Source organism: Lagopus muta, chromosome 2 (assembly GCF_023343835.1).
Source record: "Lagopus muta isolate bLagMut1 chromosome 2, bLagMut1 primary, whole genome shotgun sequence".
Lineage (NCBI taxonomy): Eukaryota > Metazoa > Chordata > Aves > Galliformes > Phasianidae > Lagopus > Lagopus muta.
This window is the reverse complement of record NC_064434.1, coordinates 88,059,029-88,083,544: the sequence shown is the minus strand read 5'-3', so window position 1 is coordinate 88,083,544 and position 24,516 is coordinate 88,059,029. Positions and strand designations below refer to the sequence as shown.

Genomic DNA, 24,516 nt, shown 5'->3' with positions numbered 1-24,516 from the left:
TGACACGCCTGCAAGTAGCTACAAAAATGATTTCACAGAAACTAAACATAACGAAAGCATATTTTGAGGAGCATTCTTCTTCTGTTTCTTTCTTCCATTATCATTAGCGAGCGACTACAGTAAAGATGACAGTTAAAGATGGTAGCTGACACAGAAGATAACAGATCACACACAGCACTGTGGCTGTCAAACTGACCAGCTGTGCCTACCTCGGACTTTCAGGTCCTCTGCAGAAGCTGCACTGAGCAGCCTGCCTTTCTCATCCTTCTGGTTGTCCATACCTAGTGAGACAAAAGCTTGGTCAAGAGCACCATCTCCAAAAGCCTTGGAGGAGAAAAGAAAGAGGAAGGGTGCGGTGAAAGAGAAAAGGCGAGAAGGCATCTAAGGCCAACCCCGGCAGCACCCGCACAGAGCGCATTGCACCACGGTGAAGCAAAAGTTTAGGCTACCATCTTCCTGCAGCAGGAACGTGTGCCAAGACCCCGTTTGTGCGTAACCTTCGAAGATGTCACTATCAACGCATTTACACAGAATTTCTCGCAAAAGCGATTACAAGCCGACAGCGCATTAGGAGGCCACGTTCCGCGACAGCGAGGAGCAATCCCCGGCCTACGCAGCGTTGAGGCCGCCGGGACGGCTCCAACCGGAGGGCCCGGCTCCCCGCCGCCATTTCCTGCGGTGCCCCGCCCGCAGAGCCCGACGCAGCGCCGCACTTACCGGGCCGGCCGCGGCGGCAGCACGGACCCGGCTGCGGCTCGGCGCTGACCCGGAAGGGCTGGCGGCGACCGGGAGGCGGTGCTCCCCGGCCCGGCAGAGCGTCACGGCCCGCCCGGCACCGCGCTCGGCACCGCCCATGGCAACGGCTGCCCGCCGACGGGACGCACGGCACTCCGGAAAGGTGGTAAACGTTATTTATTCTGACCCTGTTTTTGCGTATCCAGTTATGACGTTAGGCTAGAAAAATGCCTGCACTGTAGTAAGAGATACTCAAACAGTTACAAACGGTCAGTAACTACATAAAAATACACCGTGTGCTGATGTAGAACACGCTTTTGGTTGTTTACTCAGTACGACGTTATTGAAAGTTTTTTGGTATTTATCATGCAACGACAAAATCCTTCCCCAGTAATCATGCTAGACAACGTTTTTCCCTAACCCTTGAGATGAAATTTAAAATGCGGTTCTCGAGTAGTAAAAATCGCAGAGAATCTTAACACAAAACTCAACTATTGTAACAAAAGAAACCAGTTTAAATAAGATCGCCTTAGAAAACAAGTAATTTTCTCAATAAATTCATTATAAAATAGGCAGTACTCCAACGGGGACATTTCTGTCACCCAGGGGGAATCATTTGTGCTTCAGAATTTTAAAAGGAACGTTCATGGCAAAACGGTAACGCCAACACAGGCACAGCCTGCCCAAAGCTGAGCACGCTCCCAGCATTGGCCTGGCAACACACTGACACACACCCACATCACTACGCCATCACCAACTCAACAGACAGAAATGGAGTTCTAATAGTACTTAGCTCTTTTCATGCTCAAAACTCTTCACAAACATTTAAATAGTCCTAACACTTCCACAAGTATCATCACTCCCATTTTATACTTGGGGTGTGGAGGCAGAGAGGTCTGTTATTCATCCAGATACAGAGTGCGTCCGTTCCGTCCTGCTTCAGTTCTCCAGGGTCTTCAGTCTTTCATTTTACACTTCACGCACTGGACAGTCCGAGGACCTGCAGCTGACACCACTCGGTTATCCCTTTGAAAGTATCAATCAATACAAAGTCCACATCAGAGGCTTAGAATCAGTGTCCCACGGTATCGCAATATCTTTCAAACAAACTTCTCTTTCTGTAACGAAAAGTGTTAAGGACATGAGGCCCAATTCTCTCCGCTGTGTGGAGAAAATGGACTGTAAAGTCAGTCATGGTGGTGATACGAAAGAACAACATCGGACCTTTATCATCTGTCCGGTCACTATGAAAACCCCTGTGTGCCCATCATACACAGACGTGGTGCAACAAAAAGGACTTCCAGATGTACTACCTTACTGTGATGTACAGATCGTAAGGCTTCTCCTCCACTCCACCTCCACCTCCTGATCTACATTCCAGAAACTGCCTGGAAAAGTAAATGCCTATAGCAATGAGCTTCCAGATATAAAATACATAAAATGTACTTTGCCCTCATCTTAGTGTCAGTCACCAAATCATATTATATCATTCTGCACAGAAGTGGCATTTTCCATTTTGCCACATTTGCCGTCTTGAATTTTCTACCTTATACCTTGGGGTCTGTGCCCCATTTTGGTTTTTATTCTGCCTGGTTTATTCTTACTCTAAATCCAGCTTGCTTTCATGCCATCCTTTTCAAAAGCTCCAGCTTTATTTTGCCAGTGGGCTGCAGGAGCAGTGGATAATATTTCGCTCTTTCACTACCTGATCTGCAAGAAATGAGACACAAAATTCTGTCACTTCTAACAACAAAATGACTGAGTGTGCAAAATTACATCCATCCTACAAGCACCCAAAAGACTTTAAAAAGGCACGTGTGTTCTTTGCTTCTTGTTGCTTGGTGCCTGATCTTGGCATTCTTAGTGTGTCTCCAATAAACCACATAAAATGCAATTGTTCCCTTGCAATATGGAAAGAACTTAGGATAAAAATGAAGATCTTCCTAAGTATTTCATAGTTATCAGTAATTGCTCTGCAGCTCTCACTCCTTTTAACAAATGCTCAAACTGCACTACTCGTGAGACCTGGGTTCCAACAGGAACTTCATTCCCTCGTCTATTTCCCCCTTCATTCCCAAAATTCCAAATTTCTAGGGAGAACAGTGCATGTTATCTGAGGTTTTTCCCAAACATATCCAGAGCTCTTCCTGCCGCCTGTAGAGCTGGTTGGCCCAGGGATGCAGCTGGAAGGACAAACTTTTGAAGAATTTTGTCCCCTTTCTTCCAAGAGCTGGCAGCTGAGTACCTGATGGCCATATCCTGAGAGGTAAGAAGGACATGCAACTACTTTTGACCTCAGCTGGGGACTGTGGATGTTGATCACCAGTGGAAATCAGTCCCAAGGCACTAGGCAGGAATGAAAATGATGTTACCACATCCATTTTGTGACCTTCTGTACAGCTGAAATATCAGGCTAGAAAAGTAAGAGGCATTGGTATTTTGCTCTGGAATTCCTGGTAAAAAATACGTTAATGAAAAGAAGTATGCAAGATCCCTGACAGGTGTCTGGCTGAACCCCTTTCTCACTGCTTCAAAAATCCAGGAGATTGAGGGCTCATGATACATTGATTCAAACGAGCTAATATTGAAAATGTTTCCATTTCAGACAAGTGAAATGTGCACTGGTGTGAGTAGTGGAGCCCACAGGCCTGCCTGGGCTCCCAAGGGCTTATAGGAGAATTTTCATCCTAAATCACTAGTCCCGTGATGTGAGCCAAGCATTCACACCCAGCCCGTACTGAGCCTAGTCAAAGCACTGGATTGAATGCATGTTCACATCAGACTGGTCTTACAGCTGCCTTGAAGCTGCAGGCTTGAAAAAAGGTTAAAAAACAAAGGCTGATGTTTTAACAATTCGTTGTCTGTCACATGGTCCAAGAGCCTTGAAACACATGAGTAGCTGACAGGTGGCAATTCACTATTGCATGGCTAGTAATCAACAAGAAGGCATTTCATAAAAATTAAAGCAGTCACACTGATTGGATACTTTTTTCTTCACAATTCCTCCAGATCAGTTAGATCCACAACTACTTTCAAAAACAGAGTGTCATCTCTGACATAGGTATTCTTTGTGTTCTCCAGAACTGCGTGTGGCACAAAGCGTGGACAACCAGAGGCAATATTCATTTCTCCATCAGGCCTTTTGAAACTGCTGCTATTGGGGTCAGCTCTAAAGACTTCCACAATGTGATTTTTTTTCCCGGTTTGATCCAAAAGCATGAGTGTAACCTTTTGCTTGAAGGGCCATGGCAACAGTGAGTCGAACTCGCCTCTCATGACAACAAAGTAGAGTGAGACATGTGTTCCTTTGCCTGAGCCGTCCCCATTCAGATAGGCTCTGGCACACAACCTGTACCCACAGCGGCTGGTGTAGAAGGGCTGGCTGAAGATGGAGAGGACACGACCTTCCATTGCTTCTTTTTTCTTCATCTTGTAGTCTGTGATTTTCCAAATTAATTTCCCGTTGTAGCACGTGCCTTCCAAAAGCTTAAATCGTTCTTCGTTTTTATTGAGCTGTGCTTTGTGAATATTGATCTGGAGATCATGTTTGCTGGACTGACTTTCCAAAACAACTGGGAAAAAGTAAAATAAAACTGTCAGAGAGCAGCCAGACTTCAGCTGACAATACATAAGAACAGTACTGAGTACAGACTGTTAACTGCAGCTGTTAACCTTTTTTAATTCCAATTCTAGTTGCAGCGGGTAGTTGAATAAGGAAAAACACTAACTGCAAGCCACATTTACTGTCTGACTAGGGAAACAACGACTGCTACCACCACAGTGCCCCAGCCTCACCAAATCCAGCACTCTGGCCCTGCTGTGCCTCAGGAATTCAGAAGCTGGGCCCTCTGGTGACAGTATGGAGTAGGGGAAGGTGGGAGGATGTTTGTAGCATGTACTACCACAGGCTGGTCATAGAAAGCCTGGAGAAGAGAACCCTTTTTGGCTAAGAGTTGCAACTGACTGACTGCAGTACCAGAGCCTCTACTTAGCCACCACAAAGATCCCAGAACCCATGCAGAAAAGAAGGAAGTCCAGACATACCTAAGCGCTGATCATATGTCTCCATAAGGGCAATCTTCTGTTTTACATTTTCAATTGTGTCAAACAGGGGTCTCAAGTCTAATTTACTTTGTTGCTGGTTTGCCATCTGTATTAGCTGTTTCACCTGTGATTCCAGTCGAGCAGACTTATCCAGATGACTGGCAAGAGCCTTCCAGACAATACCATAGGAAGAAGGTGGGAAGCGGAGACAAGGACATTTACAAAATCAGCCATTTCATTGGAAATAAAGAAATCTTTAACATGTGAGCAATACCAACTACACAGTACAGTCAGAAGTACTCTGCTGCCTCAGGAATGTGTCCAACTAATCCCTCCTTTGGTATTTACCAGCTGAGAAGCCATCCCTCAATTGGATCAGTTCATGCTGCTTGATTTCATTCAACTGATGATTCAAATTCACACCTTCCTGTTTTCCATGGGGATCTGGCCATGAGGATTTATACAGTGCTTTTTGCCCTGATTAGATACCCAAACTTCTTTATTGGTTACAACACAATACTGTCATTGTAAATAAGAAGGGCTTGGGAAATGTCTGGGAAACAGTATTTGTTACTGTCTTGCTATTAATGACAACTGGATAAACACACTTCATAGTGCATGGTTTAAACTGCAAGAATGCAATTGGCCAAAAAGGAAAAAACCAGTGTGTCACTCACCTGTGTGCTTACCATCAAGTTGCTGTTTTTACCAAACAGTTGTGTAAACTGTCTGAATTCTTTCTCACACTTTTTAACAGCCTCTGCTAACTGCTGGATTTTAATCTCTTTACATTCCAGGCTCTTGTACAGGTCAGAGATCTAGAGATGGAAAAGTACAGAGTAAAAGGCTCCATGCACAACCAAAATGAACAGGGATTAAATTAAAACATGTTGTGGTACAGGAGAAAGTAGAGAAGCTTACAGTGTAAAGCCTCTAGCTTAGCTGGATAATTCAAAATTCAAGGATATGTGCTGTCAAATACTGACATCCCTGCATCTTAAATCTGACTTGCTATTGCCCAGCTTGCAAAGTGAGATTTTTATAAGCCACAAGTAGGCAGGAGGAGGGAGGCAGGAAGAATGAGGCAGGATGAAGGAGGCAGGAGGCTCTGCACTGCTCTGTGCCACCTCTGCAGAGGGGATGCCTTCAGCACCCCAAGGCTCCTTTTCAATGCAATCTCACTGACCTCTGAAACCCTCAAATATTCTATTCACAAACTTGGCATCAATTGCAAGAAGTCAAAAGCAAATGATATAAGCGATGGCAACGAGGCTCCCGTTGTGTCTGATGGAGAATACACACGCCTGAGCACAGACAAATTTCCAGCTAATTGCCTGACTTCACTAGAAGAGCATATTCTGACTTGTGAGGTGAGGACAATAAAACCAGTCTTTTTAGAATGCATCTGAGCTGTAACAGACAACAAATGCAAAATCTCACGTAATCTCCCAAACTGCCAAGAACTGTGGAAGGGTGTTCATTAAATACAACTTACTTGTTCTTCCAATCTAGAATTCTTGTCTAAAATCTGCAGCATGTGTTCCCGCAGGGCACCATTTTCATGTTCAGCAAGTTTCCCTCTTTTCACCTTAGTGAGGCAGAAGGGGAGTGAAAGAACAAAACAATCAGACACACAGATTTTTGAAGCTGATGGGTAAAAGATTTATTGATGTCAGGATTTAAAATGTCCCCTCCGTGCATTGAAAGTGAGGGAATTACAGTCCTGGTTTTCTGCTGATGCATCTTACTAGAAATGGTTGTAAAAGAACTAAAAATGATTATCTTGATTAACTACTCTGGTTTGGGAGACACATTTCTAGCACAAGCAATGATCTATAAAACATTACCTTTATATGGCAGCCATACTGTTTGTATGGGCAGTCCACTTCAGTCTCAGGACACACAGTATGATGCTTTTCAATCTGCGTATATTAACAAAGAAACTTGTAATGAAATAAATATTAAGTTCCTTATTACACTGATAAAATCTAAAAACCTGCCTAAGGAGTGAATAGAGGCCAATGTCATGACTGGTTACATAAAGAAGAAAATGAATATTCAGGATCAATAAGCAAGACAGGTGTCTTTCCATACTGCAATACAAGTGCTTTGCAGTGACCAAACACCTCGCTTGTCAGATGGGACATACATCACATTTAGGACCAAACAAAGAAAATACTGAGAGTGATGAAGTTGTATTGGTGTGAGCCAATGCAGTCTGTGATGCGAGTTTCAGTTTTAGTGAAGTGTGTGATTTGCTGAATTGTTGCATGTGAAAAAAATCCTCGTACCTCCTTTTTCAGAATTATCTGTGAACAGTTTTGGAGACAAGGCATGGGATAATCAGGACAGTCATTTTCCTCATGATTCTGGGGAAAAAGAAAAACAAGGCAATGGTTTTCATTTTTGTGAAACAGCATACATAGAAGCAGTTATTGCTACTGCCATGCAAAAAGTAATCATAAACACACACACAAGCCTCACATCATGTTTTTAAGAGAGTAAGAGTAACTGGTATTACTTAAAGCATTCTCGTTTTTGTTATGCTTTCTCCTTCAGCTACTCAGCCAAGTTTTGTTTCATGAGTGGTAAAACCCCACTGCAATGCTGGAAACGTTTCACTCAGCAATATTAAAAGGCAAATATATGGATGGACTCCAGGGAATGTTTTATAATCTTACCTTTATGTTAATTAACACCACGTGTTTATTACAGTACTGACACATTTCTTCTCGAAATTTACAGTGCAGATTCAAATGATCTTTCAAATCTTTCCGAAGGATTTGATCACAACATCCATCATTAGTGCATTGCACGCTTTCAAACAAACACTGCTGAAGATGTTCCTGCAAGACATAAAAGCAAATTAAACCCCGGTATGACGTACAGAAACATCTGGCAGTCTGGTGACACGCAAAATTCTGAAAATTTGAGGAGTCCTCTATAGGATTTCAACTTTTCCCACAAACACGCCAGAATGGCCAGCACATCTTAGCAAGTTTTGCAGAATCAAGCATCTCATTATGCCTAAGCATACAGAAATTAAGTACAGGTGCTGTGGATATAGTAAGGCCATCTCCGTGCTGCCACAGCTCTGGACTTTTGCTGGGCTCAGGCCCTGCTGAGCAGCAAGGCAGTGAGGTTAGGCTGAGCACCAACCTGCTCACCTGTCTTGGGTCTTTCTCCCCACTTCCACATCACCCTGCACAGACTTCTGATGTGAGTTATCCTTGCTATTTTTATAATATTTAAATTCCCATATCATTATATTTTCATTATTATGTAGCAAACCTTCACTGCAGTCCTCCTGAACTTGCAAAATGACCGATATGTTCACAGCAATATAAAGCAAATGGTTCTTACCAAACAAATAAGGCGCAGCTGTTGTAAGCTTACAGCCACAACATAGTGTTTGTTACTCAGTGTACAACTATGACACTGACTGTGTACTCAAGCCACATTGCTACAGTGACAAAAGTCTGAAGGCAACCACTGAAATTTAGCTTGTGACACACAAAGTCCACATGAAAATCAAAGGCTTAAAATGTGATTGAGCCAACTAACCTGATACCGCCCCAGAATTATTTTTGAATTGCAGTCAGGGAAGTTTTTGCAGAACACGTACAAGTTGAGAACTTCTCTTTTACAACAGTTGTCCTTGAATACCTGTAAAGGAATGGATGGCAATGATGCTCAGACACCCTGTCTATAGACTCTGAGAAACAGCTGTGTAAGCAGAAGCAACTGAGCTCCCTGAGCAAACTTCCAGTCTTATTTAGGGATCTTCCTACACAGAGCATTATGCAGCTGCTGTGTTGCACTACTGTCATAAGATTTCCACAGGGCAGCAGACAGTGAGTGAAAAACAGAATTACAAAGACAATCTAATTACAGTTTTGTCTAAGGAGCAGAAGAGGGAGGAGACATTTCATTTTGCTGGGAAATTCATTCCGGCAGCATCAAGTAGGCAGCATACTTTCAAGCCATGGCATGTAAACAAGAACAGATGAATCCATTACAAAAATCAGGTAGATTGCAAAATAAGTGGCATGAACTTGTCTTTTCCTCTAAAAAGTTACCAAAAAGCAAACAAAGTCTGCAGGGTTAATGATATATAATAGAAATAGTTAAGACAGCAAATTGTAACCAAGTCAAAAATTAAAGACAAACAAACAAGATCCCCCAGAAAGACAGGGGATTTTAAAAGTATGCCAATAAACTCTCATGGTAAAATAACCTACAAAAATCCACCATAAAAAATATCAAAAGGCATGAGAAGATTTAAAACTCTGTGAAACGATTTGACAGTTTACTGGAAATACAGAGGACTAAACTGAAATAACTTTAGAATGTGAAGTATAAAAGAAAGTTTTAGCTGCACATCCAAATCTCTTTTTCTTCACTTTCAATCAGCATCGCTTCACAAAACAAAAGCTGCTCCGCCTATGGGGACAAAAAGGCTCAGATCCACCTTGTTCTCAGCTGTCCTGCTTTTTTTTCATGCAGGTGGTCTCTGCATGCACAGCCACTTACCTCGTGCATTTTTATTGTTTCTTTGTCGACAGGACATGTGGGTACTGCATGCAGTTCTCTAGATTAAAAGAAGAGTTGTGTTAACCCACAGAAGATTTGATTTACTTGCCAAGATTGCGTTATGCTAGAATTCAGCTGGCATGGATATTGGAACAGGGACTTTCAATTTGTGGTCACCAAAATTGTAAGGGACAACTGTATCAGCTGAACGTTCAGAAGTTCATGGACTCTGATGGCATCTCCCCAGAGCACTGAGGTGGGCATTGTAGCTGAACCCCTCTCAACAATCTAATGAAGGTCATTGGGGTCTGGAGAGGCTCACAATGGCTGGAAGCTGCACAGTATTAAACCCAGCTGCAAACAGGGCAGGAGAAGGAGACCTGGGAAACTATGGACCTGTTGGCCTAACCTGGAAAAGCTGTGGAAAAGATTGTCCTGAGGAATATTGAAAGGCAGTTAGAGAGCAAAGCTGTTATCAGGCATAGTCAGCATGGGTTCATCAAAATGAGGTCCGGCCTGAATAATTTGAGGGCACAGATTCTTGATCCATCTTGAATTTCCTACGTTTTAGTCACTTTTATAGCAAGTAATTTAAGCCAGAGATGGTTTAACAAGTTAAGTCTTATCTGCTGTTCCTATGTCAAAGTGATATTTTCCTTGATATGAATCAACAAAACATCATACCTAGAACTTATGTAATAATAAGGTATGGAAGGAATGTGAGTTGTCTATGTCCCATTCACATGGGGTACCATAAGAATCAAAAAGCACTTTGGAAAGGCTTTGTTCTAGCAACTACACAGCCACAGTCTGCTTAGAGCTTTGGGAGGTTATTAAGCTGCAACAATGAACTAATAACAGAAAGCAGTTTGTCCTATGACTGTTAATAAGATGCCTTTTAAATTAAAGGGGATCTTGTCACTCTCTGGCCATCTGCTTCTTACAGATCTCATATCTGAAAAAATCTGTGCACATTAAGCCTAGCCTCTGTTTTCTACAAGTAGTGCAGTCCTTGTTAAAACAATAAAGGGAAACTTAATGTCCCCTGTATTAAAAGAAGTCCTATGATAAGAGGTGAGAAAATGCATATTGAGGCTGTTGTGCATGGGGAGGCAACCCAGAGGGGGAAAAGTGACAAACATAAAGCATCTAAAATTTGTAAAAAAAATGAAAGCAATATCTGGTCACACAATCCAGCTTCTCTGCTGTCGTCCTGGGCACATGCACACAAAACATTTGATAGGTCTGCCAGGTGAGCTTATTTACACCTGCAGGTGAATCCCAAGCAAACGGATGGCAACAGCCTACTGATCTCACTGTAGTCTTGGGTAATATTAACATCAGTTCAAGGACTCCACTGGAAGTAAAGAAATTACATGGAACCAAATGAAACTAGCCTTAATTTAGCTACTGGCACCAATAACATGAAATATTAATGCAAGAAAAAATCACCTGAGTAGTACCAATAACAGATGGACAAAGCAAGACATTGTCCCACTCAATAAAACTCAAAAATTCATATAAAAGTTTTTCATATGCTGACTTGTATGCAGTTGCCAAAGCAATCCTATATTTCTCTCCAGCACCCTGTAAGATCTTTGAAGACACCTTGAGTTCAGAAGTCTTCCCATTGACTCTCATACAACGTGTCACCAGAGAATCATTGTTATGGAATTCGCTGCTGATTTATGGAAGGGGCCGACTTCTGTTTAAGAACAGGAGGACAGGGAGCCTGTAGATACAGGAAGGAGTTTGTACTAACCGCAAAGTGAGAATGCACTGCTGACAAAACCGGTGCCCACATCCTGTCTGGTGGGGATTGTGAAGGACTAAGTGGCAGTAGGCACACTTGTACCGATCCTCTAAGGTTTCCACAAACTTGTAGTCAGTGTTGGGTTCGAAGTCCAGAGAAACAGCACTAGCAGAGTTCTGGCGCGTAAAGATGCCCGAGACAGCAGTGAGCTCGTCACAGGCCATGGAAGCCGCGCTGGAAAATCAGACATGGGAAGAATCTTGTTAAATGCTCACCATCAGTCGCTTCACCTCTGCTATAGCCTGCGGCAGGCTGCCATCTGTCTGAGGGTTTCAGTTTGCAGAAGGGTCCAACAGATTTCAAAGGGAAATGTGGCATCAACTGTGGAAGTACAACAGAATGCTCAGAGGACCCCAAGATGATGCTTACGTGACAAGCACTAAAGCTCACTTTGGAAAGAGTTTTGGGATTTGAGAACTATTTCCCAGAACAGGGAATTTTTTCTCAATTTTCTTGCAGGAACTCTTGGCCTAAAAAAACCACCAAAATTTAAAGCAGGCATGTGGGGAAAGCAGAGGCCAACTGTTGGCCCTAAGATCTGCCAGGAAAGTCTGTGCTTAAAGTGGAAATCTCCCACACAGTATCACAAATTCACCGCACTGGTGCACACAAGATAGCTTTGTGGCTTATGGCCAGGAGTACACACACACAGAAAAACAGGAGTAGAGGGATTTTACCTTCAGTTTAGGTGTTAAAAGGAGCCAAAGCCTCTTATCTTGTCATCCTTCTATTTCCAAATGATTATTCATTTATAGCAGCAGACTATAATCTCATCTTTTCCAGAATTTTACTTAATTATATGTCAGTTCTTGGCTATATTAACCTTGCCTGCAAGAAAAAAAAGAAAAAAAAAAAAAGAAAAAGGAAGACTGCAATCAGAAACATGTCATAAGTTTTTTGCTCAACCTATAAAAGCTCAGAGACACCTGATGAATGCAACGTTAGTTTTCTAATAGGAAAAAACCAGCAACATCTGTTTCCAGCTCTAACAGTCACAAACCTTGAGATTTGCCACAGGTCCCCTCAATCTTACAGTACTTTTGTGCAAATAGCTAAAAACCTCAAGCTGCTCAGGTTTTTATTTCTTGTAGCTTTGCATTCAGAGGACATTTATACCTACAGGATGTGTACAAAAGCACAGCTCATCAGCCACAACCATGTTCTCTTAAATAAAAGAATGTAACTCAAGTGTTTGATCTTCTGGTCAGTACCTCATTACTGACAGCACAAAACACAACTCACCAACTCAATTTCACAGCAGTACTTGAGCATGCTGTTTCCCCTTCAGGTGCATCATCCTCCCTGCCAGTCACCTGAGTCACTTTTGCTGGCAGTGGCATCTTGCTAGGGCCTGACTCAGCTCCTGTAAGGTCACCGAGGGTGTCTGCTGTGGAAGCATGGCTGGCGCATAACCACAACAACCTCACAGATGGCAATGAGCAGCACTGATACATGGCATATCGCATTCAACTGAGGGCTGTTGGCCCATGGAAACAGTGGTGAGAATGGCACAGCACAGAGCTTGAAAGGTCATGGGGCAGCTGGGGCTCAGAAAGCAGATTTCTGTTCAAAATCCTGTGCTGGACAAGGAAATCCTGCAGGCCAGAGGAAGCAGATGACTTGAAAGCAAGCCAAAACACACGATCAGTAGGAGCCAATCTGCTTGCTGTGGGCCTCATAGGGCACTCAACTACCAGCCTGCAAGACTGGACGTGGGACTTGTCAGACACTGATTTCATTGTCTGACTCTTTCTCCTCTGACAACAGGGTTCCCATTTCTGTGATGCTCCCCAAGGAGCAATTTTATTTTCCCCATGCCCACTGAGGATGCAGAAAGACAGCCTGAGGGGTTACCTGCAGCACAGCTTCCATCACAGGTGAGCAATAGCCACCATGACCTGTGCAGCATGGGCATCTGCTGGCCAATCTCCTGCACACTCAGCACTCAGTAAGAACCCCAAAACACATCTCATTCCTCTCACTTATGAATGTTCCTTTTCATCTATGGGACATCCAGTTTTTCCAGTCCTGTCACATTTCAGGACTGGCACCTTCTGGCATCATGTATTCTGCAAGTTGATGCCACACTGTGTAAAAAACACAGACACACACACAAAAATCCATGATTACCAGCTTCTTTCTTTCAGGGTCTATCCTGAAAGCCTTCCCAGACACACAGCTCAGGTTTGCCACCATCACCAGCTGTTACATGACTGCCGTGGGACGTGCAGCCAATGTTGTGAGGACCCAGGCCATGTGATGCACACAGCTGGGAGGGCTCTGCCAGGGCCCTGGGGCTGCTGCAGCCCCTATCAGCCTCTGCGGCTTCCCGCCATTTCCTTGTGCAGCCCTTCAGCTGTAGGTCAGCTCTTCCCACAGGCTCGGGACTGGGGGTAAGACAGAAAAGAGGGACTTTGCTTTGCCACACACCAAAGCTGGAGTGGAGTCTGCTTGAATCAGTGTGGTTTGGTGTGGGACAAACCCCGAGGAGCCAGAGGTGATGGCTGGGTGACAGACGCACCGCTGGGCAATGCTTGGCGTGAGATGACGTATTTCCACTACTGTCACAGCAGCCCCAGGCTGGCTGCAGGAGCCCTTCTGACCCTCCTGGTCACCGCTGCCCACGCCCATGCTTTTTGAGTTAACATCAGTGGGAAACCATGAGGGGAAAAAATGCTTTTTGTGCTCACCCGCCTGCTGCTGGCTGACTGCATCAACTTCCTGCTTACATCAGGGCCTGTCCCACACCACCGCCAAGGTGTGCTTTCACTTCTGCCTGCTCACAGCTGCCAAAAACGTGAGGACATCCTCTGTAGTGTGAGTGTGCCAAAAACATGGGGGCATCCTCTACTGTCTAAGTGTTCCTATCTTGCGTGTAAATGGCAGTGCTGGACAGAACTCGTGACTGCACCTAGGGAAGCTGCTGGAATCACCGGAAGCTAAGCCTAGGTAGTATGGAGAGCTCCTAAGTAGTATGGAAAGCTTGATGGCAGCACAGCAGAAAGAGCTCACAGCTGGGCTCCCACCTTGCTTCACATCCCTGCCCCTACCTATATCAACAGCACAATGCTTCTGAAACAACATTTTTTATCTGAGTTGCATGCAGATACATATCTCACTAGCAATAACACAGTGAAGAAGCTTAATAACAAAAACACAATTTCTTTATCTAGCTTTAACTACCACCACATCACATGAAGCCCAAACAGAAATGGTTGACCTTACTGCTCAGAAGTGGGGTAAGACACAAGCAGAACCTAAGACAAATCAACATGAGCCTGATTTACTGTCATATAGCAATTATGATCATGTGCAACAATGACACTGAACTAACGTGGACAGATTAACTTTTTTTTAGCCATGAACTCACTGCACACAGAGAAAAACACTTGCATAAGGTGGTAGTTCTTTTTTAAGACAGTATGTTTTTCCTCTTTTCTCTCACATAAAGGTTCCCAAGGGAGGTTAATCACGTTGCCATGTGAGCTATGAGCACATGAGCCACTACAGAAAGCTGCAGTGCCTGAACATCCAGGACAGCCAATGCAACACATGGGCACTGAACACCACCACGTCTTTTAAACTGAGAAAGGTAAGTTTGTGAATTGTTATTCCTGGTTTGGTCATTAAGCATGGACAGGAAAATAGGATGCTTGGTCCTGCTGTTTAGTAGATAGCGGACCTGCTACTGGCTGAAAGCACAGTTTCAGTTGGGTTCATAATGTAAGGGAAGATAATGCGCAGCTATGCTCCAGGGTTGGGGTGCTGCTCATCACGATTACTTCCTTTTCTACCATGATTCCATGAAATATGTTTAATAGGAAATGAAGTTGTACACCTGTAGTCCTACACTCTAGTTCCAGTTCAGGTCTATTCCTTTGCCCCAAGGAAAAGGAACAGAGCTTAGAAGGTCTTAGAAGGTGCCCCATCCCTCCCATTGAAGATGATTTACCTTACCAGAATGGGAAACCTGTCTAAGTCAGGATTTGGAAAGTTTTGTAAATGTCAGTATACTTCAGAGGTCTAAGATCAGTTCACTTCCATGGGAGCTGACTGACAGAAATACGGTGGAAGGGAACTTACCTTGCACTAGAAAGACCCTCTCTAAGCTGCCTTATAAACTAGAAAGATTAGCTGCCTCCAGGAAATTTTTATTTTGAAATAAAATAACCAAGTCAAATGATTTATTAGTAAGATAAAGCTTCACTATGAAAACACTAAATTTTGGGGTCAGCAAACATATGCTCCAACTCTTAACATACACAGCTAAACAGTCTGCACAGGTGATGCCACCTGCTATCTCCGCTGCATCGTCAGCACTCCTCCCAACCCAAGGGAGAGTTACAATATTTTGGCTGCTGACAACAAAAGCCACCAGCAAAGTCCCTTCAGGGGAGAAGGATCCTGGCTGCATTTCTTAAAGCCTCGCAGCCCTGAGGTTACAGAGGAGAAGGATCCAGCAGACTCACCACTGAAATACACAGGGCTTCACTCAGCAGCAAATCAACCCCAAGAGCAACTCTGCTTGCTTAAAAATGACAGTACAGTGACCAACTGGCATCCAGGAGAAAGTGCTTCTAACAGTAGCAGTTTCAGAACTTCCTCTGAGGCCCCACAGAGCCTGTTGCTGCAGAGGGCAGCAGAATCAAATTAGGTATTGTTTGCATGTGGACAATACTATCCAATTCAAACTCCAACATTACCTTATTCCGCAGGCTTACAGTAAACAGTAAAGCTTTATGGAGCAAGCATCAATTTGCCAATCTCCATAGTAAAATTTTCACCAAGTGGAGTGAGACACAGAAAGGTTTCTTTTGCATAGAGTCATAGTCAAGCATTATAATGAATCCCCATAAGATTAGATTCCATTATTTTTAAGGCATAGATTACAATACAGACAGCACTTCAAAAATTAGCAATACACAACTAGCAAAGTGTATCTGGTGCTGAAGTAGCTTCAATTTCATGACCGATTTTATTTATTTGCTACCTCTGCTATTTTTCCTGGATTTCCTAATCACAAATTTATTAATTTTGTATTATCATAAAACTGTCTACATCTAACCAACACGATGTTAAGTTACAGTAACATGGACTTCTTAAGTCTTAAAATAATTGTGTTCACAGCTGGAAATTAATTTTCTTCTTAACACTACTGAGAGGTCATACTCAAGAGTCATTAAAAAAGAAAAACCAATCAATGAAGCTACTTTATAATCTAGTCATTTAAAAAACACACACACATGGAAACAAACAAACAACAGAAAAAGAACGAACCAAAAACCACACACTCCAGAAACCCCACAATTTCTGAATAGCTATGTTTCAAGCTAGTAAATACTGATGATCACAAGAAAACATCGTACAGATCGCTTTCTGTTAGACCACCCTGCCCCAGAACTGAATAGTTCTTTCATTTGTCAGTCAGTTCTACACTTCTGTATCAATATATAGATCTACCATCATCCTGACCCCCCTCAGCAATCTCTGCAGAAGGAATACTTGCAGACCTCTCTGCTTGCAGCCCCATGCTCTGGATGCTGCTGTCAGCTCAGCGCGGGAGCTCAGCTGGGGACAACTTTCAGGCTCTGAAGCCCTCTACGACAACCATGTGGCACTCACACATCCCCCTGCAGCAGCTAGCACCTGAGGAGCTGTTTACAGATGACAAATAATTATAACAGCATTAGATTCCTGACATCATTGCTGAGACACGTTTTAGTAGAATGTTTTAGTAGTACCTGAAATGTGTAGCCGATCCTCAGCGAGGAGAAAATGAGAGAGCAAACGTGCACGAGTGTAAGCTTTGTGGTTAAAACAACAGTACGAGCATTTTAAATCAGCAAGGGAGTGGAAATCCCCTGGTGTAGCGTTGAAAAGATCATGTCTAAAAATGTTTCAAAAGTGTTAGGACAGGAGCAAGCCATCTAAAAGCATTTTTCCTTGCAGCTTTGACGTACCAATTGCAGAGTTTGCTATTTGGAACAACATAATGTTACCAAGAACATTTTGCACAGATTTAGTCCAGGATACAGAGTCTTCATGTTGATAACATTGCTTTCATGGAAGCGCTGAGTGGCTAAAGGGAAAACAAAAGGTCAGGAGCAAGTACAGAAGGGTAGAAGGAAACCCAAGGCCCAGCCCTGCCAGATCCATCCCTACACAAGGAATCCTTGTGGGCACAGACAGGTCTGCTCACTGCGGGATGCTGAAGGATGGCTCATGGAGGAAATGGCACCATTGAGCCACAGCTACCACAGGAACTCACACTGAAGGCTGCATGGACATCTGACGTTTAAAACAGAACTTTCCAATTGTTACAAAAACAGATATTTGTATTTGTGATAACCAAGGCCGCCATACACCCTGTTTATTTCAGAGCCTGAAGTTAAGTACTTACACAGGACTCCTGGCAGCCTCCATCCCTGCAGTCTCTGTGGACACCAACCTTGTTCCCCTGGACCAATACATGCATCCCTTCCTGCAGTGCCACAGGCTCCATCTCTAATCCCATTCCTTCCTTCTGCTCTGCTCTGCTCCCTCCCTGGCTTCCTGGTCTCTTCTTCCTTTGTTGGGTATGTTAACAAAGAAAGCTTGAGTATTGGTCAGCTTGTTCAGTTAAATGAGCCCCTAATTAAACCAAGTAATAACAATTTCCCTTCCTCCCCTCAAAGTAAGGCATCTTATTTTCTAGATAAGCAATAATTTTCAGTACTCCTGTTATTTAAAATACAAGTATTGAAAAAAAAAAGCTTCTGTCTTGCAGCAAATGGCACACAGGCTCTCTTTAGCCTTTTTCCTTTAATTAAGCCTGATCATGGAGCATTTCTAATCTTGTTCAGTCTCAGTCTCCCCTCCCAGGAGACTGCATGCTTTCCTGAACCATCCCTAGAGCACTGGGACAAATCATCACTGAAGCTGGTACAGTGCTGGCAGAGAGAAAGGCATCTATTTGAAGACATGCTTCTTTTTTATGGGATCAATTAAACTGATCCAAGTGGCATTTCTAGACACAGCCTAAGATAAATTCTGTGGCTAAACCTTATAAAACAGAAAATAGTCTTTTGTCCTTGCAATGAATTCACATCCTTAGGATATGCCTTGATCAAGCACAATGCACCAATGTCTGCATAGATCAACAAGGATGAGCGAAATAATTCCAACATGGGTTCTTTTTAAAACCATCAACTCTGGAAGCAGCACTCATCCAGCCAGTGTCAAGAGGCAGAACTGCAGAGAATACAGTGTCTGTGAGCACAACTCCAGGAAGCACCATCTGCTTCTGGGAAGCTTTGGGGAAAACCCCAAATGGAGAAGTTGAGTAGGAGCAGGATCTTCATTTTAAACAATCTCACTCATGAGTGAGTAGATGAGTAGAAAGCAGATGAGTAGAAAGGGGTTGTTGTTCTTAGGCACCCCTCCATTTCCTGCAGCCCTACGTGCAGTGCTGAAGACCCTGGCAAGAGGAACCAGCAAGGAGCATCATCAAGCTTAAAGCATGCACAACAGGATGATGGAAAAGATGTCCAGGAGCAGCATTTAAGGAAAGAAACAAACACACAAGAACCACATAAAGAAACCAAAGGTACTAAAACAAAGTAAAAGAAAGCGTGGACAACGAGACAATCAACTACATTTTCTTTCTTGAAGTGTACCAGAACCAAAGTGAAGTCTTCACATGTCGTAACAAATAGTACAGACCACACATATTGCAGGACTAGGTTCAAAGGTTACCTCTCCTTCCCCACCCCAAGGGCACACACTATCCAGGACATCAGTTGGTTTGACTTCAGTCGGTGCATCCATTAATACCTATTCAGTGCACAACAGAGTTTAATTTTCCATGCACTCAACTGTATGTCTTGATCTTAATGAATGATTTAATCAGCACAGTTCAGAAATCTCCCAGTATACCCTATGGTTATCCATCCGCATTACTAGGATAAGCTCAAATTCTGCTCTGTTCACCATGACACAGGAGATTTTGGCAGGCCACCTATTTCTTCTCAGACACTTTGTAATTCCAGAGGTTAGAAATTCCCTTGAGCTCAACTGCAGGAATTCATAAGCTCAGTGGATTGTGCTTAGATGCACATATGTATCTGATGATATATGGACACATATTTTCTAGCCTATGATGAGGTAATTGGTATGTCAGAAACCAACTGGTATCAGTGACTTCATGACCTTGCTGCTGGGAAAGTGATGACAGTGAAGATTATCATCACTGCATTTTCTTAAAAATGAGAAAGGGGAACGGACACGTTCTTAAGAAGTCCTGATGAGATCAAACATGACACACTGGAGATTTACAGAGTTACAAACAGGTGGCAGGGCTTTCACAGGGCCCAGTAAAAGGAAAGATGCATGTAAAAAGGATGTTAACACACCCAGGGTGACGCTCAGCCTTCCTCCTGCTGTCGGCACCGGTTTTAGCTTTATTGCTCCCAGCAGTGAACAACATCACTGAGCTTTTAGCCTTCAAGGTGTGTCTCAGGCATCACCAAGGTGGATGTTGGTGATGCCTTTGGGAAAAAGTGCCATGAGGTTTGATGTCAGTGACAAAGAAACAAACCAACAGAGAAGTTTTTTTTCATTACAGATAGTGCCTAATAGCCTTGCATGTTACATTCAATTGAATGTATGATCCAGTGACCATTTATACCCGCTGTCTCTAGGACAACATTAAGAAGTGAAACCTGAGATTTTGCTTTCATATTCGTAAGGGCCACACTCCAGTTCCAAGCACATGGATTCATTGTTGGTTTAGGGCAAGAACTCTGTGCCTGAAACCAACACGCTGCCTCTGATGCCTCATGCATCTCAGAGTGACCACTTCAGGCAAAATTGCTTTGCAGATTGTTTCTCTCATTGAGGTTTGTTTAGTCATTGGTGGCTTTGTGTAATAACAACTTCTCAGTATTATCTTCTGCAAAATAAGGACACAACAGCATACGTGCCCTTAGAGAGCCCCATTTGCAAATGTCAACATAAGACAAATAGAAATTTCTTTAAGAGTTCCCCACACAAATGCACTTAGCTACGAAGCACTGTGGGCAGTCCCATATTAAAACCACTGCAATTTGGGGTGCTGACAGTTTCTCACACGCTTATTTAATTATTGTAAAACTGAGATGTAGAGACTATGGAAATTTTTGCTGCATTTTTATTAATGATGTGTATGACTCAAGTTTCTTTACCTTCCTGAGCTGCTACACACCAGGGTAAAGAGGTTAGCCTCTTTCCTGGGCTGAGGGAAGGATGTGGAACAACTGTGTGTACAGCCCAAATAGCACAGATAACAGAGGGACTAACAGTGTGAACATTAACTCTTTATGGTCACAAGCCAAGAAACTTGAGCAGGACCAGAAAAGAGAATACCCATAAGATCGCAGGTATCACCAGAACTCTCAAGATCAAGGGCCCAACAAATGTTTTAATTCATACAGACTCCATGGAGAACCAGAAAGAGAAATGCTTTCTTCACAGCCTACTATTAATTGGGGATAAATAACATCTACCTACCCATTTATAATCAAAAGATCAGAAAAGGAATCAAAAAAGGCACAGGCCTACAGGTTAACTTGAAGAAAGGACACTAATAAAGCTTGGGAAATCAAGCACCCAACAAGTCTGTAGCTGCACGCTGAAGTGATTTGGCAAAGTTACCCAAAATTGTTCAGCACAAAACAAATAGTGTCTAATCTGTTTGGGACCACTTCTATTTAACATCTTTGCTGATAACACCAAGGTGGTGGTGCAGCTGGCAAACTGAAGGGAAGGACACCAACAAGAGTGACCTGGACATTCCACAGAGGTGGACTCACAAGGGACAACATGAAGTTCAACAAGGCCAAGTGCAAAGTGCTGCACCTGGGTCAGGGCAATCTCAAGTGCAGATAGAGGCTGAGCGGAGGATGGATTGAGGGCAGCCCTGAGGAAATGGAGCCCTGGGTACTGGTGGACAAAAACTCTTTGTGAGCTGGCAGTATGTGCTTGCAGCCCAGAAAGCCAATCATCTCCCGGGCTGCATCAAAACCAGTGTGACCAGCAGGTCAGAGAAGTGATTGTCCCCATCTGCTCTGCTCCTGTGAAGCCCCACCTGCACTACTGTGTCCTGGCCTGGGATCTCCAGTAAAGGAAGAATGGAGAGCTGCAGGAATGAGTCCAGAGGAGAGTGTAAGGATTATGAGAAGATTGGAGCACTTCTACGAGGAAAGGCTGAGGGAGCTGGGCTTCTTTAGCTTGGAGAAGGTTGCGGGGAGACCTCATTGCAGCCTTCCAGTACCTAAAGAGGCCTACAGGAAAGCTGAGGAGGGACTCTTCAGCAGGGAGCATAGTGATGGGACAAAGGTAATAACTTCAAACTAAAAGAAGGGAAATTCAGATTAGTTGTCAGGAAGAAATTCTTTACTCGGAGGACAGTGAGGCACTGACAGAGCTGCCCAAAGAACCTGTGGGTGCCCCATCCTTGGAAACATTCAAGGCCATGTTGGATGGATGGCCTGATCCAGTGGGAGGCATTCCTGCCCATGGCAGGGGCTTGGAATTGGATGGGCTTTGAGGTCCCTTCCAACCCAAAGCATTCTGTGATTCTGACCTGACCCATAGCTCTCCACTTTGAAGGCTTTGCAAGAACTGTGCTCCTGTCTTCAATAGTGTTTAGCAAGTATGCAGGTAACATAAAGAGCTGTGTGGCTTCTGCTCTTTGCATTCGTTGGAAACTCCTTTTATCAAAGTTTCCAATAGAAGCTTTCCAGTTTAAAAACCTTGTCCCCTTCTGGATGTCACTTCTCATTCTCTCCAAACTCTCTAATTACTGCTTCAGTGCATCTTCCCACCACCCCTGCAGTGTCTGTGAGAGCCACAAGCTTTCTTTTCTTCCTTCCTGTCTTTACTTATCTCTCACAGTTAACACCTTGAGCCAAAGCTTCCTGCCAGCTGCTCACAAGTTTGCCAGACTGCTGCAGGCTGTCTTCCTGCAAAAGCTGAATTCCAGCTATTTCTTCCAGCATCCGTGCTGGAATTGTTGGAGTTGGAAGGTACCCTGGAAGGCCATCCTGTCCAACTGCCCTGCAGTGAACAGGGACATCTACAACTCAGTCAGATGCTCAGAGCCCCTCCAGCCTGATCTGTAGTGTCTCTGGGGACTTCTCTTCATCTACTTCCTTTCTGGGCAGCCTGTTCCAGTGCATCACCACCCTGGTTGTAAGAGACTTCTTTATGTTCATTCTAAGGAAGCAGACCACCTCCTGCACAGTCCCTCCTATCCACATCGAACACAGCTGGCCTGGACTACATGCGGGCCCATTACCTTCATCCTTTTCTCTTATGCTTAAAGAATTAAACCTGCACAGTTTCATCAGCTCCATTTCATATTTCCGTATGATGCAATATGTCTTATGTGCTTATGCACTTTTCCAGGCCCTCACCATCTGCCTGCTTTCCAAACACTTTTCTAAAATGCAGGCAGTACTTATTCACCCACCCAGCACCCAGAGATGATTTTTGCATGCCACAGCTACAACCACATCACGTCTCTGCCCATCCCTCCACTTGCTCATTACACCAGAACCACACGGAATCGTTAAGGTCGGAAAAGACCACTAAGAACCATCCAGTCCATCCACCAACCCATCCCCACCACGCCCGCTAACCGCGTCCCTCGGTGCCACATTTCCGCGGTTCCTGAACACCTCGAGGTGCGGTGACTTCGCTACCTCTAGGGCAGCCCTGACCTCTTTCTCCCCTTCCAGGCTCCCAAATCCACCTCTCCCATCACCCACCCCCTCCGGCGCTGTAGCAGGGCTGGCTTCACGTCGAGCCGGGCGGCGTCTCTGGGCTCCGCGCGGGCCGCATCCGCCACCCACCGCAGCGGGCATCCCGCTCCCAGGAGCGGCACGGAGAGATGCGCTGCGCCCCCGCGCCTCCCGGCCCCGCGCCCCGCGCCGCCTTCGCCCCCCGCGGCACCTGCCGGGCCCGGCCCGCCTCCCCGCCGCACCTGAGCCGGAGCTCGCCGCACGCCGGACCGGGGCGGCGGGGGGAGGTGCGGGGCGCGGCTCCGAGCGGGGAGCAGCGCGGGCGAGGAAGCGCAAGCGCCGCCGCTTTCGGTTTCATGGCAACCCCGGGGCGGGGAGAGCCCGAGGCGGCGGGGGTTGCGGGGCGGCCCTGGGCGGGGTAGCGCGGCTGCGGCTGGAGCTGGGGAGGCGGAACGGTGGGGGATGGCGGGAGGGGTCGGCTCCTCCCCCTCCTGCCGAAATAAAACGTATCGCTATTATTATCTTTAGGAGCGCCCCGGTTACTCGGGGTTCCGCCTGTCTGGGAAGTGCACGGGAGCACCGCTCGGAACAACAGGCGTCACGTTGCTGTGAGTAAACGCGTATAGCGGTGAAGGAATAGATCCTATGCAGGTGGGGTGGCGCTCCTGATCCCCATCCTACCGACAGACGTTTCAGCTCCCCCGGTGCGCCTCTTCCAGGTACCGCAAGGTGTGCCGAGGGGCCACCGAGCAGCGGGTCGGACCTTGCTGTCGCCGCAGTACTGGAGAGCAAAGCAGCAGGGCGCACGGAGATCCCCATCTCGGGGTTACGTGGGTGTTAGCCCGAAAGGAGCCTTCTGCACCAGTAGCAGCAAGGCTAAAATAGTTTTGGTGCCCGGTTCTTTTGGTATACAGAACTACACGTAAGCAGATTTATTTAAAGCCTTACTTCCGTACCTATTTTAGGATGTCTGTTATTACAGTGGAGCCAGTTGCTTGTAAGTAGCATGGATACTGCTCTCTACAGTGTCCTCCTCCTCTTCCCACCGGAGTATAGACTCTTTCTCCCTTATTCACCAGTAGCTCAGCTAGAATTTAAGTTGTGTTAGGCTGTAATTGGGCATTAAGAGGTATTAAGGACTATATTTTTCTTCTGTACTTCACATAGAACTCCCTGTTCTCAGAGCAGATCTCTGCCATGCCCATGCCAGCTTCCAGTGCACCCCGAGAAAGGAAAACAGGTTTTTCTGCTTTAACCCTGGAGAGAGCTGGAGGCCCATCACGTGTATTACAACGCTCCAGTTCTATTTAGCACATTTTACAGTGCCCCATTTTGCAGCGTAGCTGTGACAGCTGATTATTCCATTTCCTTTTCGTTTGGAAACACAAGTTGATCTACATCCTCTCAAGAAGTTCCTCTTGGACCTGACTTTGCTCTGTGACACCATTCCTGCCAAACAACAGTTCTCACTTCAGCCCATTCTCTTCCTTTATCAGCAAGAGGCTTGGCCCTGTTCTAGTACCTTCATCCTCTTCTCTTTGTAATCCCGTGCAATTCCTACTCAGGCTCCCCCCTAGGTAAGCTACAGCCTCATGGTTGCTGGGGGCTGTGAACTTTCCAGAACAAGAATAA

General features: G+C 44.8%; 1 protein-coding gene and 1 long non-coding RNA gene across 6 annotated transcripts; one reads left to right on the top strand and one right to left on the bottom strand.

The window, feature by feature from the left end:
• Nucleotides 1-208: 208 nt before the first annotated feature.
• On the bottom strand, nucleotides 209-23,236 carry TRAF5 (TNF receptor associated factor 5). 5 transcript variants are annotated; one of them, XM_048936288.1, is made up of 13 exons: nucleotides 23,127-23,236; nucleotides 11,803-11,953; nucleotides 11,075-11,299; nucleotides 9,313-9,370; nucleotides 8,344-8,445; nucleotides 7,461-7,625; nucleotides 7,071-7,148; nucleotides 6,627-6,701; nucleotides 6,275-6,367; nucleotides 5,457-5,597; nucleotides 4,780-4,948; nucleotides 718-4,307; nucleotides 209-281 (listed from the first exon to the last, which is right to left on the bottom strand). In XM_048936288.1, exons 3-12 carry the CDS (start codon nucleotides 11,287-11,289, stop codon nucleotides 3,730-3,732), a joined length of 1,674 nt encoding a protein of 557 aa, XP_048792245.1. In that variant the 5' UTR covers nucleotides 11,290-11,299; nucleotides 11,803-11,953; nucleotides 23,127-23,236; the 3' UTR covers nucleotides 209-281; nucleotides 718-3,729. The 5 variants fall into 5 exon arrangements, with proteins under 5 accessions (XP_048792245.1, XP_048792244.1, XP_048792247.1 ...); XM_048936287.1 differs by lacking the exon at nucleotides 23,127-23,236 and adding an exon at nucleotides 22,912-23,039; XM_048936290.1 differs by lacking the exons at nucleotides 11,075-11,299; nucleotides 23,127-23,236 and adding exons at nucleotides 11,341-11,446; nucleotides 16,867-16,965.
• On the top strand, nucleotides 801-24,490 carry LOC125689324 (uncharacterized). Its single transcript, XR_007375199.1, has 3 exons — nucleotides 801-898; nucleotides 14,577-14,717; nucleotides 23,413-24,490. It is a non-coding gene; the product is annotated as an uncharacterized LOC125689324 (long non-coding RNA).
• The last annotated feature ends 26 nt before the right edge of the window (nucleotides 24,491-24,516 follow it).